This window comes from Lotus japonicus, chromosome 4 (genome assembly GCF_012489685.1).
Source record: "Lotus japonicus ecotype B-129 chromosome 4, LjGifu_v1.2".
NCBI classification, from domain to species: Eukaryota; Viridiplantae; Streptophyta; class Magnoliopsida; order Fabales; family Fabaceae; genus Lotus; species Lotus japonicus.
The window spans coordinates 53,075,126-53,091,570 of record NC_080044.1 but is presented as its reverse complement, the minus strand read 5'-3'; the positions used below and the strand labels follow the sequence as shown (position 1 = coordinate 53,091,570).

The following is a 16,445-nucleotide window of genomic DNA, read 5'->3' as shown; positions in this document are numbered from 1 at the left end:
AAGGTATAGTTGGTAGGATGAAGTGGGATGTGAAGCCTTAGTGGATATAGCAAGTGTGCCGGGGATGCGGCTCGGGCGTAGTAGGTCTGGACGCCTAGCATGAAACAACCTTCTCTGGTAGCGGCACTATACCTTAGTATAGTCCCTCTCTAGCTTCCAGTCTATATAAAAAAAACGTAGTTAGCAGAGGTCAGTCTGCCCGACGTTCCCTCGCGTAAAGGGCTACTTTGGCATCGACTCTCTCTCGTGAGGTAATTATCGAGGCGAAAGCATCTCTCTTGGAAGTAAGTTTCCTCGCCATCTTAGTTTAGTGGGACTAGTCTCATAAACTTTCACTTCAACTGCCTTACTCTAACAAGTAAGCAAGTAAACTACCAAGACTCAGATTTTTTTTTGTTGTGATAACGCCCTTCTAGAATTACGTTTAACGTCCCCTTGTTAAAAAAAAAGTGTCTCGGTGTCTCCCCCTTCCCTCCTCTATAAACTTGCAAAATTAAATTGGATTAAATTACAGGAATCGATTTGAACGTGAGAAGACTAGGGGGCGTTTGTTTCAAGGTTTGAGATCACATTCCCGGGAATGTTATTCCCAAGAATATTATTACCGGGTATGTTATTCCTGGATAAATTTTATAAATGTGTTTGGTAAGCATTTTGTATTCCTGGGAACATTTTAAAATTTTCTTAATTTAAAAATTAAAAAAAACTTAAAAATAGAGGTAATAATGATAAATTGTGGGAGAAGTGATAAGTTACATTCATCTTTCCCATGGGAATGTAAGATTCTCAACCTTTTTCATGGGAATCAATATGAAGGAAATCATGGGAATTATGGAAGTTATTTTATTCCCGGGAATGATTGATACCCAGGAATCATAGTTTACAATCTTGTAACAAACACAGAAATGTTCATTCCCAACCTTCATATTCCCGGAAATCTCTTTCCAAATCTTGAAACAAACACCTCTTAGGGGTGTCAGAAAGGTGGAATAAGCATTGTGCGGAAGAAAAACAGAATAAGCAGCAGACAGCGAAGCAAGCAACACACCCACCGTTTTCGCATTTATTTTCTCTATAATATTATCCGCAAAACAGATAATAATATATTCTCATTATTTATTATCTACAATTATTCCAGCAAAGAAAGAGAAAAACACGGTGGCAATTTCCGTAAATAACACCACACACCATGACCCATTTTCAACCCTTCCAACCCCACTACAAAAACCCCCACTCACACTCACACATTTCAACTCTCAAAACTGCACACTGAAAATTTTTCTCCATTTTTTCTTTTCTTTTCCAAAAACAAAAAGACACTCAGTTTTATAAAAAGGAAAAAAGAAAATTCGATATAAAAAGAAAAAAGCGAAACGCGAAGCATGGAATCTGAAGAGACGACAATGAAAGAGTGAAGACGGTGGCAGCAGCAGCAACAATGGCGGCGTGCTCGTCGGAGGAGGTTTTCCCGTGGCTGAAATCTCTCCCGGTGGCGCCGGAGTATCGTCCAACCGCGGCGGAGTTTCACGATCCGATCGGCTACATCTTCAAGATAGAGAAGGAAGCTTCCAAGTATGGAATCTGCAAAATCATCCCCCCTGTTTCCCCTTCCCCCAAGAAAACCGCAATTTCCAACCTCAACCGCTGTCAACCCCAGTTCACCACGCGCCAGCAGCAGATCGGGTTCTGCCCTCGCCGGCAACAACCGGTTCGCCGCCCGGTTTGGCACAGCGGCAACCAGTACTCGTTCCGTGAGTTCGAGTCAAAGGCGAAGACCTTCGAGAAGAGCTTCCTCAAGAAGGGGAAGAAGTCCACGCCGCTTTCGCCTCTCGAGGTTGAAACCCTCTACTGGAAAGCCACTGTGGATAAACCGTTTTCTGTTGAGTATGCGAACGACATGCCTGGGTCTGCGTTTTGCCCCATGAAGGAGAATGTTTATGGCGGCGGTGACGGTTATGTCACCGTCGGTGAGACTGCGTGGAATATGAGAGGGGTTTCGAGGGCGAATGGGTCGTTGTTGAGGTTTATGAAGGAGGAGATTCCTGGTGTTACTTCGCCTATGGTGTATCTGGCTATGATGTTTAGCTGGTTTGCTTGGCATGTTGAGGATCATGATTTGCATAGCTTGAATTATCTTCACATGGGTGCTCCTAAGACATGGTATGGGGTGCCCAAGGATGCTGCTGTTGCGTTTGAGGATGTTGTTAGAGTTCATGGCTATGGAGGAGAGATTAACCCTCTTGGTTAGTTTGTTAACTTGGCTCATTGATGGCTTTACTTGACTGTGTTTGTTTGTTGTTGTTTTTCGCAAAATAACTTAGAATGGTTGCATGGTGTTTTACTTCAACAGTTACTTTTTCTATTCTTGGCGAGAAAACTACAGTGATGTCCCCGGAAGTGTTCATTAGAGCTGGTGTTCCCTGCTGCAGGTACTGTAGTTGGTTGTCCTTTGCATTGTCCTTGGCTAAATTTTTGTTGTTGGTGATGCTGTTCAATTTGGCTTGCTGCTTTATTGTGTTCAATGAGAAGCAATTTTTTACTATGAATTGGTTGAAGTTCAGTAGCAATTACATCACCTTGCTGGAAATATCACCCTAAGCCAAAATATTTAACTGGCATTGTTGTTTCCAATGCTGGGCCAGTACTTCCCTTTGGAATTATTTGTCTCTTGGTTCATTGAAGGTTCTAGCTGAAACAGAGGAACAATGATTTTGTGTGTTTTAGGTTCAAGTCTCTTTGTCTTTGGGATTTACTTTAGGCTAGGGTCGTTTTTATGGGTTCTCTTGGGTGCTCTGCTCGGGCAGTTTCAGGGGGTTTACATTATCTAATATGCTGGGAGTGTTTACAGGCTTGCAAGCTTTCATGGTTGAATATCTGTCTCCCTTTTAGTTTCTTTATCTGTCTAAGAGGATATTATTTCAACACTGTTGTTGTATTGTACCCATTCCCTCTCTCTCTGTATATATTGAGAATTTGTATATGCATCTTAACATTGTTTTTGTTAACTGCATTGAGTCAGGTTGGTTCAAAATGCTGGTGAATTTGTTGTGACATTCCCAAGAGCCTATCACACAGGATTTAGTCATGGTAAGACAGTTCACAATCCTCAGAATGTAACTGTAGGCTAAAAAAATTCTCTCTTGTTATTTTGGGTTGGTGGAAGGAGGGGGGAGGACGGGGTGGTTGGTGTGTCTTTGTGGTTATTGTTTCTGTCAATAGTTGAGAGTTTCTAATCCTTCCTGTGGATGCTTTGCAGGTTTTAACTGTGGAGAGGCAGCTAACATTGCAACGCCTGAATGGTTGACGTTTGCTAAAGATGCAGCTATTCGGAGGGCTTCAATTAATTATCCTCCCATGGTTTCACATTTCCAATTACTTTATGACCTTGGCCTTGCTTTGTGTTCTAGGTTTGTCTCCCCTATTGCAACTTCTTTCTTCTGTGTATAGGAGAGCCATACCAATTTCGTACAAGAATTTTTTTTAATTATCCAGACTTATATTAGTTGATTTGTACAATTATTAACAATATGTTTTCACTTTATAAACATGTAGTTGCAGGTCACAAGTTAAAAATCTGCGGACTAATTAATCATTCTAGATGTAATCTAACATATATGTATAGCTTCTGATTAAGTTATTGACAGTGACCATTACTTTTTAAGTTCTCCATATATGTATAATTAAGTAATTGATAATGACCATTACTTTTTAGATTTTCCTTTGTAAATATTTTTGTATTCTGCATGCAGAATTCCTGGACGCATTGCTGAACCACGGAGTTCTCGACTTAAAGATAAGAGAAAGGGTGCTGGAGAAACTGTAGTTAAAGAACTTTTTGTACAGGACGTGTTACAGAATAATGATCTGCTTCACATACTTGGCAGCGGATCGTCTATAGTACTTCTTCCTCATAGCTCTTCTGACTTTTCTGTCTGCTCAAAATTACGTGTTGGATCCCAACAACTAAAAGTGAAGTCTGAGCCTTTCCTCAATGTATGCAATTCCGAGGGAATGGGTTCATCAAAAGGTTTTATTTCTGGTGACCTGGTGTCCAATAAGAATCATGGTGTCAAAAATGTAAAAGGTTTTTATTCAGTAAAAGAAAAGTTTGCTTCCTTGTGCGAAAGGAACAGGGGTGAAGTGTGCCCTTCCAGTTCAAAAACACTGCAAAGAGACAGTGAAAAAGAAACTAGTCAAGGAGATGGGTTATCGGATCAGCGACTATTTTCATGTGTCACATGTGGAATATTAAGCTTTTCCTGTGTTGCCATTGTACAGCCTAAGGAACCAGCAGCTAGATACCTTATGTCAGCTGATTGTAGCTTCTTTAATGACTGGATCGAAGGTTCTGGAGTAACCAGCAATAAGTTTACTGTTGAAAATGAAGATGCAAATGTTCCCAAGCCGACTACTTATACAGGCAGGTTCTATTTATTGTTGTTGTTGTTATTGTTGTTCTTTATAATAAAAATATGTTGTTCTGGCTTTCTTCACATACTATCAATAATGACTACGTATCCTTGTCAGGTTAGTCACATGTCCATTGGGAAATTGGACTATTTGTTTGGTTAGTGTCCTATATGTAAAAGCTAACCCTCACAGACAAAATGTCCTGAGAACTTTCTCATCATTTTCTACTTCAATACCCTGTTTCTTCATCTACCGCTGATGCATGTATTTAATCCCCTCCATATCACCCAACTTCTTTATCTTCAGGCCACGCGACTCCAAAGATCAAGTTGAACACCATGTTGGTTGGTCCTATTTGTTGTTCCATCTTCCTCATTTCTGGATCTGGCTGATCAGACCAATTGTTATGGATCCATAATTAAGAACTGAAGAATTGAATGAATGATATAACAGAACAAGATTGGTCAGTTATTGAAGAATGAAATCAGAACAAAAAAGGAGATACAAATTCTCTTCCAAGGCTTTCCCCTTTTAAACACTTTCTATCCTTATTCTCCCTTTCTCTTGGTGGCCTTTTGTCTCCCTATTTATCTAATTGGCATTGCCTTAACTAGCTAGCATACTTCCCTAACTGTTTGTAATACTTCAACACTAATTAATATCCCATCTAACTGAATTATATTATTGTTCCTTTCCCTTCTATCCTAATATATTCAAATTTCTTCTATTGCATTTTTTGACTTGGCTGGGATCCAGGATGTTGGTATCAGTCCTGTGTTGCTCTTGTAGTGTGTTCTTGCCATTATTTACATAAAGGGAAAATCAGTAGTATGCATTGATGCCTATGCAAAGCCTTTATGGTGTGCAGAAAAAAAGAAGCAACTTAGCTATCTAAGCTGTTCAAAGTTTTATACCTCTTGTACTTTCTCTCCCAAAAAAATTCAGTATATAAATTCTCAGTTGCATTTTCCTTGATCGAGGTAAAACTAGTGACACATATTATTCCATTATGCAGGATGGACAAAACAGAATGCGAGATATGATTTATATGATGTTCCTGTTCAATCTGTTGAGCAGCTGACACAGATTGTTGATCAAAATCATAAGCAAGTTTTAAATACTGAAAGCAAAAAAGGCAATACAGCTCTTGCATTATTGGCTTCAGCATATGGAAATTCTTCTGACTCTGAGGAAGATCAGGATGGCTTAGACATTGCAGTTGAAGGTGATGAATTGAATGTGATGGAGCATCCAGCAGCAAGTAGATCTCAGGAGGAGATATCTTGTCTGCCTTCTCATCTTCAAGATTGCCATGCTAGTCCCATGGTTAGACTGGATAGAGGAGATGATAATCCTTTGAAGAGTATTGACGATTATGAGTATAGTATGCATAAGAAAATTGAGCACATCATGAGTCCTCTTGACCACTCTGTGAAGTCAGAAGATTATAACATCACTTCAGAGGTAGCATTCAAAAATAATAGGGACATTACTCATTCTGCTGGGATTTGTTCCCGAGACACTCGTGGTGGAACATCATTGTCGGGCAAGGCTGTGATTCCTGTTAATAATAATAATAATGTTCCATTGGTGCCACCATCTGATGAAGACTCATCCAGAATGCATGTCTTCTGTCTAGAGCATGCTGCAGAAGCAGACAAGCAACTTCGTCCAATTGGAGGAGCGCACATTTTCCTCTTTTGTCATCCAGGTCTGGTGTTACATTATTTTACCATTCTCCTGAAGTTCTTTTACTAATAAATTAGCACATTTTAGTCTGCATTAGTTTTCCCATGCCCATTTCTTTGTAAAAACACTCTGCCTCACATTTTCCTCTTTTGTCATCCAGGTCTGGTGTTACATTATTTTACCATTCTCCTTAAGTTCTTTTACTAATAAATTAGCACATTTTAGTCTGCATTAGTTTTCCCATGCCCATTTCTTTGTAAAAACACTCTGCCTGTTGACATGTGTAAAATGAATGCATTATTTTACCATTCTCCTTGGTATACATGCTGGTCTTGTGAAGGAAGTTGTGACTCATTTGCAAGGCTAAGAAAATCCCCCCCCCCCCCGGTTAAAGGTTATATGAAAAATGTGATTGATCCATTTTCGTTGAAGACAATAAACTTATATGAAGGTTTTGTGTTTGGCGATTACAGAGCGTTGAAGACAATAAACTTATATGAAGGCTCTGTGTTTGGCGATTACAGACCTATATAACAAATGTAGTGTCAAATAACCACTTTATCCCAAAAGTTTTATATTATATTCTAACACGCCCCGCCCCCTCACGCAAGAGCCCTTTGGGCTTGAAGCGTGGATAAATGCACAGGCCCACCTACCATGTGCTTAATTAAATTCCACTTTTTAATTAGAAAGTGAGGGGAGCAAGATCGAACTCTAGACCTCTCGGCCATAGAGGCTCTGATACCATGTCAAATAACCACTTTATCCCAAAAGCTTAAGCTGTTGGGTAAGGTCCACTTTAATGGTTTTATATTATATTCTAACATGTAGGATACTCGAATTTAACTTGATCTCATATTTCAAGTTTTAAGTTAACTCATTTATGATTTTAATTTAACGCTATGACTAGAATTTTATTAAAACCATGCACATGTGAACATAATCGACATATCACTGATGTTTCTTCTGATTTGAATCAGCATTTATATACAATTGTTATGCATCCAGAGAAGTTTCTGTAGATCACCTCCTTGCTACTGTAACTAACTTTTGAGGTTTGTCAGCATATATTGTACCTGCATAGGATTGTGGTTACAAGTGTGTGTACTTTATTGGTACTGGCATTCCCCTTCTGGCAAATGCATGATTTATATTAATTTATTTCTACAGATTACCCGAAGATAGAGGCTGAAGCGAAGGTTGTGGTAGAAGAACTGGGGATTGGTTACACTTGGAAGAATACTGTATACAGGCATGCTAACAGAGAAGATGAGAAGAGGATTCAGTCGGCTCTGGATAGTGAGGAAGCTAATCCTGGGAATGGGGACTGGGCTGTAAAGCTGGGAATCAATCTCTTTTATAGTGCCAATCTTAGCCGCTCTCCACTCTATAGTAAGCAGATGCCTTACAATTCTGTTATATATAATGCATTTGGTTGTAGCTCTCCAACAAGCTCTCCCACAGAACCCAAGGTCTATAAGAGAAGGGCCAACAAACAGAAAAAGGTAGTTGCTGGGAAATGGTGTGGCAAAGTCTGGATGTCCAATCAAGTCCACCCCCTTTTAGCAAAACGAGATCTGGAAGATGTTGAGGATGAGAAAAGTTTACATGGGAGGCCATTATCTGATGAGAAATTTGAATCAGATAGTACCCTTAAAAGAAATACTATGGTTAGAAAATCTGGTAGGAAAAGGAAAATGACTGTCGAGAGTGGAGGAACCAGGGAAGGAAGTTTTGCAGAGAGAGATTGGCCTTCAGATAGTTCATTAGAAGATAAATCCAATCAATCTCAAAGGCGGATTCCTCGAAGTAAGCAAACCAGGCATATTGAGAGAGATGATACTGCTTCAGAAGGGGATTATTCTCCTCTGCAGCATCATAAAAAGCCCATAAGCAAGCATACAAAATTCATGCAAAGTGATGCTGTTTCAGATGATTCACTGGATGATAATACTTTACAGCAATGGAGAAAGGGAACTGTCAAGGAAGCTAAATTTATTGACAGTGATGTAGTTTCAGATGACACAATGGATCATGATTCTGATTGGCCACATAGGGCAGAGCTTAGCAACAAGCAAGATGCTATTTCAGAGGATTCACTGGGGGTTGGTTCTCTTCAGCTGCAGAGTAATACTCCTAAAAGCAAGTATGATCAATACATTGCCGAAGAAGATGTGATTTCTGATGACCAAACAGAGGTTTATTTTCAGAAGCAGAAAGGGAGGATAACAATAAGCAGCCAAAGCAAATACCTATCTGAAAATTATACCATGATATCTGATGACCACATGCAGCACCACATGCAGAAGAATCAACGGAGGAATCCTAAAAGCAGGAAGGGCAAATACCTTGATCAAGAGGATGTTATATCTGATGACGAAGTGGAGGATCATTCTCGCAAGTATCAAAGAAGGATTCCTAAAGACAGGCAAGCCAAATGCTTTGGTGAGGAGGATTCAATGTCTGATGACCAGTTGGATGATAACTTTCAGAAGACCCAGACGAATGTTCGAAGTAGAAGGCAAAGTAAAAGCAGTGGTAGAGAAGTTATGGATGACTCAACTGAGAATAATTCTCAACTGCTGCGCGGGACTCCTAAAAGGAAGCAAGTGAAATGCATGGATGAAGACTATGTAAGTTCAGATGATCAAATGGAGGAGGATTCTCATCAGCAACACAGGAGAACTCTTCGAAGTAAGCAATCTAAATCACAGACTCTTCAACAAATGAAACAAGCGAATCCCCGTGCGACAAGGAAGACATCCAGGCCTGTGAAGCGAGGTGCCCTTGTGCTAATGAAATCAAAGGCTCCTCGAAAAACGAAGCAGCAGCCTCGTGTGTTGAATAGTCAATCTGGTACATCCAGAGATGAGGATTCACAAATAGAACAGGAGGAAGAAGGTGGTCCTAGCACACGCCTTCGGAAGAGAGTCCCTAAAACTGAGAAGGAACCTGAAGGAGAATCAAAAGAAAAAGAAACCAAAAGGAAAAGGGTGAAAAACACAGCAGCTTCAAAAGTTTCACGTGGCAAGGCCAGAGTGAAGGATGAGGAAGGAGAATACCAGTGTGACATTGAGGGGTGCACCATGAGTTTTGAGACTAAACAGGAACTGACGAGTCATAAGAGAAATATCTGTCCTGTGAAAGGGTGTGGAAAGAAGTTTTTCTCGCACAAATATCTAGTGCAGCACCGCCGGGTTCACGAGGACGACCGCCCCCTGAAGTGCCCTTGGAAGGGCTGCAAGATGACTTTCAAGTGGGCTTGGGCTCGCACTGAACATATTCGAGTTCACACCGGTGCTCGTCCTTATGTATGTGCTGAGCCGGGATGTGCGCAGACCTTCAGATTCGTTTCTGATTTCAGTCGTCATAAGCGAAAGACTGGTCATGTGGCAAAGAGTCGTGAATAGCAAGTGTAATTGATATTACTAACATTGTTGATGAATTTATTTATGAAACTATTGCTCAACTTGACAGGCTAGGAGTAGATTTTGATAACAATTTTAGGATATCCCTGCAATTGGCATTTGGAGAAACTATTAATTGCCATTTTATGAATTATTGCCCAATCTTCTTTTTTTTGTGAAGGTTATGAGGGATTGCTTTTTACACACTTTTTCTGTTGCTACTTACACATTCTAATCTCATTTCCAGAACGTTACTGGAACATCACTCTCAATTGCACATTCTAATATCATTTCCAAAATGTTACTGGAACATCACTCTCAATTGCATGACACAACTAGGCCTGAGATATTTAACGCATGCGATACTCTAGTGTAAGAAAAAAAATGATGTCTCACATTTAGAGTATGTTTGGGGACTAGTTTTTGCTAATCTGAAAGCACATTGACAAGTTACGAGAGAACAAGTAAAATGAACTTGTGAGTTCTGTTAGCTTATAAGTCATTTTAGAGCATCTTAACTTATATCTAAATACACCTTAGTTTTTCTAGTCTTCAATTTCTACATTTTATTTTTCATCAAGTTTGCCTTTCTATTAATTATTATGTAAAATCGTGACCAAATCTTAGCTTCTTATGGGCAAAGAGAAAGGGAGAATAAAGCAATAAGCTCTCAATTTTGTCTCACTAATGTTTAGATGCACATTAGACTTTCACATGGAAATGAGAATTGATTGAGAGATTTGGATGTGAATACAAACCCGCTAATATCATATCACTCTTTACTTTTTTAATGAACTCTATTTTCCATAAAAATAGTGAAATTTAAAATTATTTGAATCTAAATATTATCTAAATTTGAAGTTTATATGTTTATTTTTTGGAAGTTAAATTTGTTTAGTTTTTGTGTTTGTTTAATCTTCCGATGTACAAAAAAATATATATTATATAGGGGATGTATTTTATAATAATGATGTTTTTACATGAGAATATGAGAAAAAATTATAATTGTTAGATCTAATCATTAATAATCAAGATTACAACAATTTAATAGTCACGTGACAAAAAAAAAAGTCACATGATTTCATTTTTTGTTGCTGGCGAGATCCAAGGTGAGGCCGCAGTGGTGGGCCTGGTGGCTCTGTTGCTGGCTTAGAGGGTTCGGGTTGTGGGTCTATGGTGGATGAATGAGTTGCACAGAAGGTGAAATAAAAGTGAGGAAGGTTGAAGGTGATGGAACTTGGAAGTGTGAAAATCTGCTGGAAAAATGAGGTTGCAGAACTTGCAGTGTGATGGATTTAGTCTTCTATGTGAAAAAGAAAAGATTTGGAGGAGGAATATGATATTTTCTTTAATGATTGGTTCCTCCCCCTCTTGGTCTGGTTCCTCGAGCTTTTTATGCTGCTCCTAGCCAGACTTTCTTCTTCTTAGCATTTAATTTTGTCTCCTTCCTCTTGGGCCCTTGCATTGTCATGTTTCTATCAATATGAGAGCATTGTGCAGTCCCTTTCCATTTCCTTTTTTGTGATGTTTTTCTTCTTTTTGACCTCCACATTTTCTCATGCATATGGCAGCTTCTATTTAAGTCGATACATATCTCAATCCAAATCAGCAAATCTACACCATCAGCTGTTCTTTTTCTTACTAGTTGACCTTTCCCTTCTGTTATTTTAAAGCTGTATTATCACACACAAAAGCATGAGTGTGACTTTTTCTTTTCATGGGAATTGATTTTATTGTTTTTTTTTTTATAAGCCAAAGAATTGTATTTAAAAAAGCACAAGGGGTGCACAGATAATTATGTCATCCCCATATCATTTCCTTCCACACTTTTAATGTGCGGAATGTGTAATTTATCTTCCGCACTTGTAATTGATTTTCACACATATAAATGAGGTAAAGTTGGTTAGCGAGAAAACAAATAGAGATGACATTCAAATTAATTCCCTTTTTTCATTCATTCATTTTTTTTCTAAAATCAGAAGAAACAAAACTCAAAATTCAAAATAATATTAAGAATAAAATAAAAATGAATTGGGTAAAATTGAGTGTTGACACCGCTAAATGCTCTTTTTGCTTCAGATTGAAAGAGATGTTATTTTTATGGATGAACTTTCATAAAAATAACATTTTTATTTGTAATAAATGGAGTTCTTTTTACACAAAAAATCAATTTTTGACTAAAAAAAACATCGGTAGTTACCAGCAAAACAATTCGTCGGCAATTATTGACGGTTTTTTAAAGTTGTATGGTAATCCATTATGCCATTCAAACTACCACAAAATAAATCTCATTTTTTACCAATAAAATATTTATTAAGTGGTAAAAATTCTTTATTAGCGGTTTAATTGTATTTTGAATGACCTTCAAACTTAACACTAGTATCAACTAAATCCTTTATTGTTTGCTCGTGTGTTCTTGAGTTAGAGTGTATCCTGTTGGATGAGAATTCCTTAATTCGTTCCACATCGTATAGCTACACATTTTGGGATGTTCGGATCCATCCCAAACTGCATAGCAATACGATGTGGGAGTTACTGCTCAGCCATCACGATACTCACCAACTATGAGACTCTTAATCAACTAACAAAATGAGTCTTAGTTGATACAAATATTCAGTCTAAACTCTTTCAAAATCCAATTTGAAAGTTATTAAAGGAATTTTAATTATTTAATAAATATATCATTGGTGAAAGGTATTTCTTTTGTGGTGGTTCCGGAACGCACACAGATAGAACTTAATTCAAATGGTATAATCACTACTATCTTTGATTTTGAGTTGAAAACCACATTTAATGTATTGGAATTTGAGAATGTACACTATCAGGACTCGTAACGTGCGAACCGTGAAAGAAACTCAAAATCTATGTTAGCGTTGAGTTCAGTTTAACTTTAAACCAAACATATACTCGAAGTCTATTTTGTATGGAAGTGTGAAGATGAAGATATCCTTGTAATTAATGTGTGAATGTATTATTTTTCCTTACAAACTCATCTCATTCCAAACACACAACTCCTCAAACTAGGGATCATGGCAAAGTAAATACAACATGTTTATTTATTTTTGGCTTAATTGCACTTTTGGTCCCCCAACTATGGCCTTCCTGCGAAAATCGTCCCTAAACTTCAAAATTAGCAAAACTCGTCCCTCAACTATACACACAGTTGCACTTTTGGTCTTCCGTTAGCATTCCGTCAGAAATCTAACAGATTGGGACTAGTGACGGAGATAATCCGTCACAATTCACAATCCAGTCACCAAATTTCTTCATCTTCCTCAATATAACCACCACTCATCCTCCCCCTCCTCATTCCTCACTTTCTCCATCTTCATCAACCTCAATCCCTCATCCTCCCCTCCCTTCTCCTTTCATTCCTCTTCACCACTACCTCCCTCAACCATCAAACGAGATCTGGGTTAGTGCGATGCAGATCTGGTGTCGCGGTGGTGCATCGATTCTCGTATGGAAAGCCAAACACGATGGGGAAGATGAATAAGGGTAGCTCCAGCGAAAAAGATTCCGATCTCAGGTGGTGGTGTCGCGGGATTGAGAGGGAGAGCGTCGAGGTTGTGTTCTTCTTCAGTTTCTCCCTCCCACTTGCCTGTTCATCTTCTTCATGTTGATTTTTGATTGAGTTTTGGGGGATTTGTTTATGTGCTGGTTGCGGTTGTTGTCGGGGGGAGCACTGGTGTTTCTGGGTTTGGATCGGTGGAGGTTGGCGTTTCTGGGCTTGGATCGGTGGAGGACGTGGTGGTTGCTGGCTAGGCGTGGTGGCGGGGTTCCGACACCAAGAACAGAAGGGCAGATGGCAGAGATGATTGAAACCCCTTTCTCTCCAGCAATCCGCTCCAATTCAATTTCAGTATGGAGAGTTTGTGTTGATGGTTGAGGGAGGTAGGGGTGAAGAGGAATGAAAGGAGAAGGGAGGGGAGGATGAGGGATTGAGGTTGATGAAGATGGAGAAAGTGAGGAATGAGGAGGGGGGGATGAGTGGTGGTTATATTGAGGAAGATGAAGAAATTTGGTGACTGGATTGTGAATTGTGACGGATTATCTCCGTCACTAGTCCCAATCTGTTAGTTTTCTGACGGAATGCTAACGGAAGACCAAAAGTGCTACTGTGTGTATAGTTGAGGGACGAGTTTTGCTAATTTTGAAGTTTAGGGACGATTTTCGCAGGAAGGCCATAGTTGGGGGACCAAAAGTGCAATTAAGCCTTTATTTTTAAAGCTTGTGTGGGTTCAAATCCTGTTACCGCCACAAGGCATTCATTTGGGATCATAAGTTGCTTACAAATGTACTTACCAGTCGCTCACCAACACACCACTCATATTTGCAGCGCGAATCAAACACACGGTATTTTAAGCTTGTCCTTATCAACTGAACCAACATGTGATGGTACATGCAGCGCGTTTTGATCTTCATTCTTCTAGTTCAAGTAGCAAACCTCGTTGAGAAACATTACACAACTGTTATGTTTGGATGTGAAGAGAAAACAAGCTGGTAGACAGAGAAAATATAAAGAAAATGAGAGGATTTTTGAGTTGTCTGGATGAAGTGAAAAAGAAGGAGGAATATAATGAAAAGTGAGAAGCATTTAGTATCCTTAAACATTTAGTCTAAGGTTTGATTCATGGACGGTGTGCAGGGAGAATCATTTATTAGAGATGCCTACCCATTTAACGTGATCTAAGAGCCTTAAGGAATTAGTCTCAACTCTCATGATTGTCTGCTGTTGAAAAAAAAAAACGAACAGGAGAAAAAAAAGTAAATACGATATATAGTTACCCTTTTATACTTTTGATATATAACTAAAGCATATAATAACTAAATTATAAAACTTGTTAATATTATAATTATAAGTTGTATTTTATCTTTAAAATTATTTTACAATATTAGTCCTCTATATTTAAAATAAAATTATAATTTTAATATTTTATACTAAAACTGAAATAATAATTTTATTATTTGAAAAGTTTATTTTAATATTTAATATATTTTATCATAATATATATTTTATCTCTTATTATTATTATTAGTAAAGTGAGTAATCGCTAAAGTGCGTTACATGTTCCGAATGACAACTCCTAGTAAAAGCTAGGGAACATATGAGTTCAGGAAGGGAAGGTACATGACTCAATTTCTAAAGGGTGCAATTTATATTTTCGTTGTAAAAAAAAGTGCATTAGACCATTTACAATGGTTTGTTTAATTTACTTACTCTCAACACCACTTTTTCTCTTCCCAACACTCCACATCATCTTCTCTCCCCAATTCAACACTCATTCAACTTTTACCCATTCCAATGGTTTTTCATTCAACACCAACACCCTACTCCACCACTTTTTTATTTCATATTTTTATTTAATTTTATATTTTTGTTTTTATGATTTACATAAAATTACAATTATCGATTTAAATTAAATTAAAACAATAAACACTTAACAATTTTTTTTTAACTATAGACACTAGTTTATTTTATTTCCTTAACTTATTTTATTTTATTGTTGGGATCCATTTCAAAACAAAGGCTAATAGAAAGATAATAAAAATAGTGAAAAATTTGATTTTTTTTCTGTGTCCAAATCAAACGAACCAAGTCTCTATTTATAGAGGAAAAAAAATCATGAATTTTGGTTAAAAAAAATTTTCCAAAATTTTTTTTTTGCAATTAAATAATTGAGTTCAAAAGATTAAGATGATAAACATCCGGACAACGAACCAGAACGCGTCACGTGGCACCGGTAACCCCCTCTCAACATTGTTGAGAACTCTCAACACTTCTCTCCTCCACCTCATCTTCAACAAACCTCAACCAACTACTACACACCTTCAACAAAATTCAACCCCCTCTTAACAAACCATTGTATTTGGTCTTATTGTGAAATCAAGGGTATAAGGGGAAATGAGAACTTCCTTCCCCTACTATTCATTTTCTCACAATCTTTGGCATAATCTCTCTGATACTTGCTTTTAGGTACGGTTTTCCACTAGATTCAGTTTTCATACACGAAGTAAAAGCACATTAACAATATTTTTCCGTGGTTTTTCAGCTTGATGTTTTTCGTTGTGCACGTTTTCGGTCCTTCTAAACAATGCGGTACATGTGAACTACTAGGAAATGGACGAAAATAAAATTAAGAATAAATATTAGTGTGCACTTAGTGAGTATAAACCACAATAGATATAGAAAAATAGAGAGATATGATAAATGTGACATTAATGTGATTGCAACCAAAAGAGCGATACTGACAAAAAGAATTGCCCCAAGTTGTATGCATTATTTGGTAGAACACGTATAATTATTGAAAAACTAATTAGAAACACTAACATAAACCACTATTAAAATAAAAAAGAGCTAAATATATTTTTTAATTGTAATCTAGAATGGCCACTGTACATCTTTTATAGCTTTTCAACTAAACATTTTTTGTTTAGTTTTAAAAGAGTCATTGTGATGTTATAATGATTACATGTCACTGGTTTTCTCAAATAATAAATTCTATGTGTACACTTTTCGCTCCTAATTACTTTAATACCATTCACACCTAGTTTCACTTATCTTACTTACCATACAAATTGTATTCAAATTTGATTTTTAATAAAATTTGTATGGTGAGTTGGATTAGCAAAATTAAATGTGATGATATTAGAGTGATTCGGAGTGAGAAATATAAATATTTTGAAATTATTATTTATAAAGATAAGCGAAACATAATAATATTATGATATCACAGGGACTAATGTTAATAAAAAAAAGAGAAAGAAAGTGATAATGTTTTTTTGTTACATCATAAAATGAAAAACGCAACAAAAAGGACTACAAGGCTAACACAACCCTAGCTAAGATGGGAGCAAGTTGTTGAGGCAGAACCTCAAGATGAGAATGGAAGTTTACTAACGACTAGCCCCTAACTCATCAAGGCAATCTGCTCCTTC

At 37.6% G+C, this 16,445-nt stretch overlaps 1 protein-coding gene across 1 annotated transcript; it reads left to right on the top strand.

The window, feature by feature from the left end:
- The first annotated feature begins 1,258 nt into the window (after positions 1-1,258).
- LOC130715126 (lysine-specific demethylase REF6-like) lies at positions 1,259-9,686 on the top strand. Its single transcript, XM_057565172.1, has 7 exons — positions 1,259-2,243; positions 2,351-2,429; positions 3,020-3,087; positions 3,257-3,407; positions 3,750-4,420; positions 5,426-6,121; positions 7,270-9,686. The coding sequence occupies exons 1-7, from the start codon at positions 1,439-1,441 to the stop codon at positions 9,507-9,509; spliced, it is 4,710 nt and encodes a 1,569-aa protein (XP_057421155.1). The 5' UTR covers positions 1,259-1,438; the 3' UTR covers positions 9,510-9,686.
- The last annotated feature ends 6,759 nt before the right edge of the window (positions 9,687-16,445 follow it).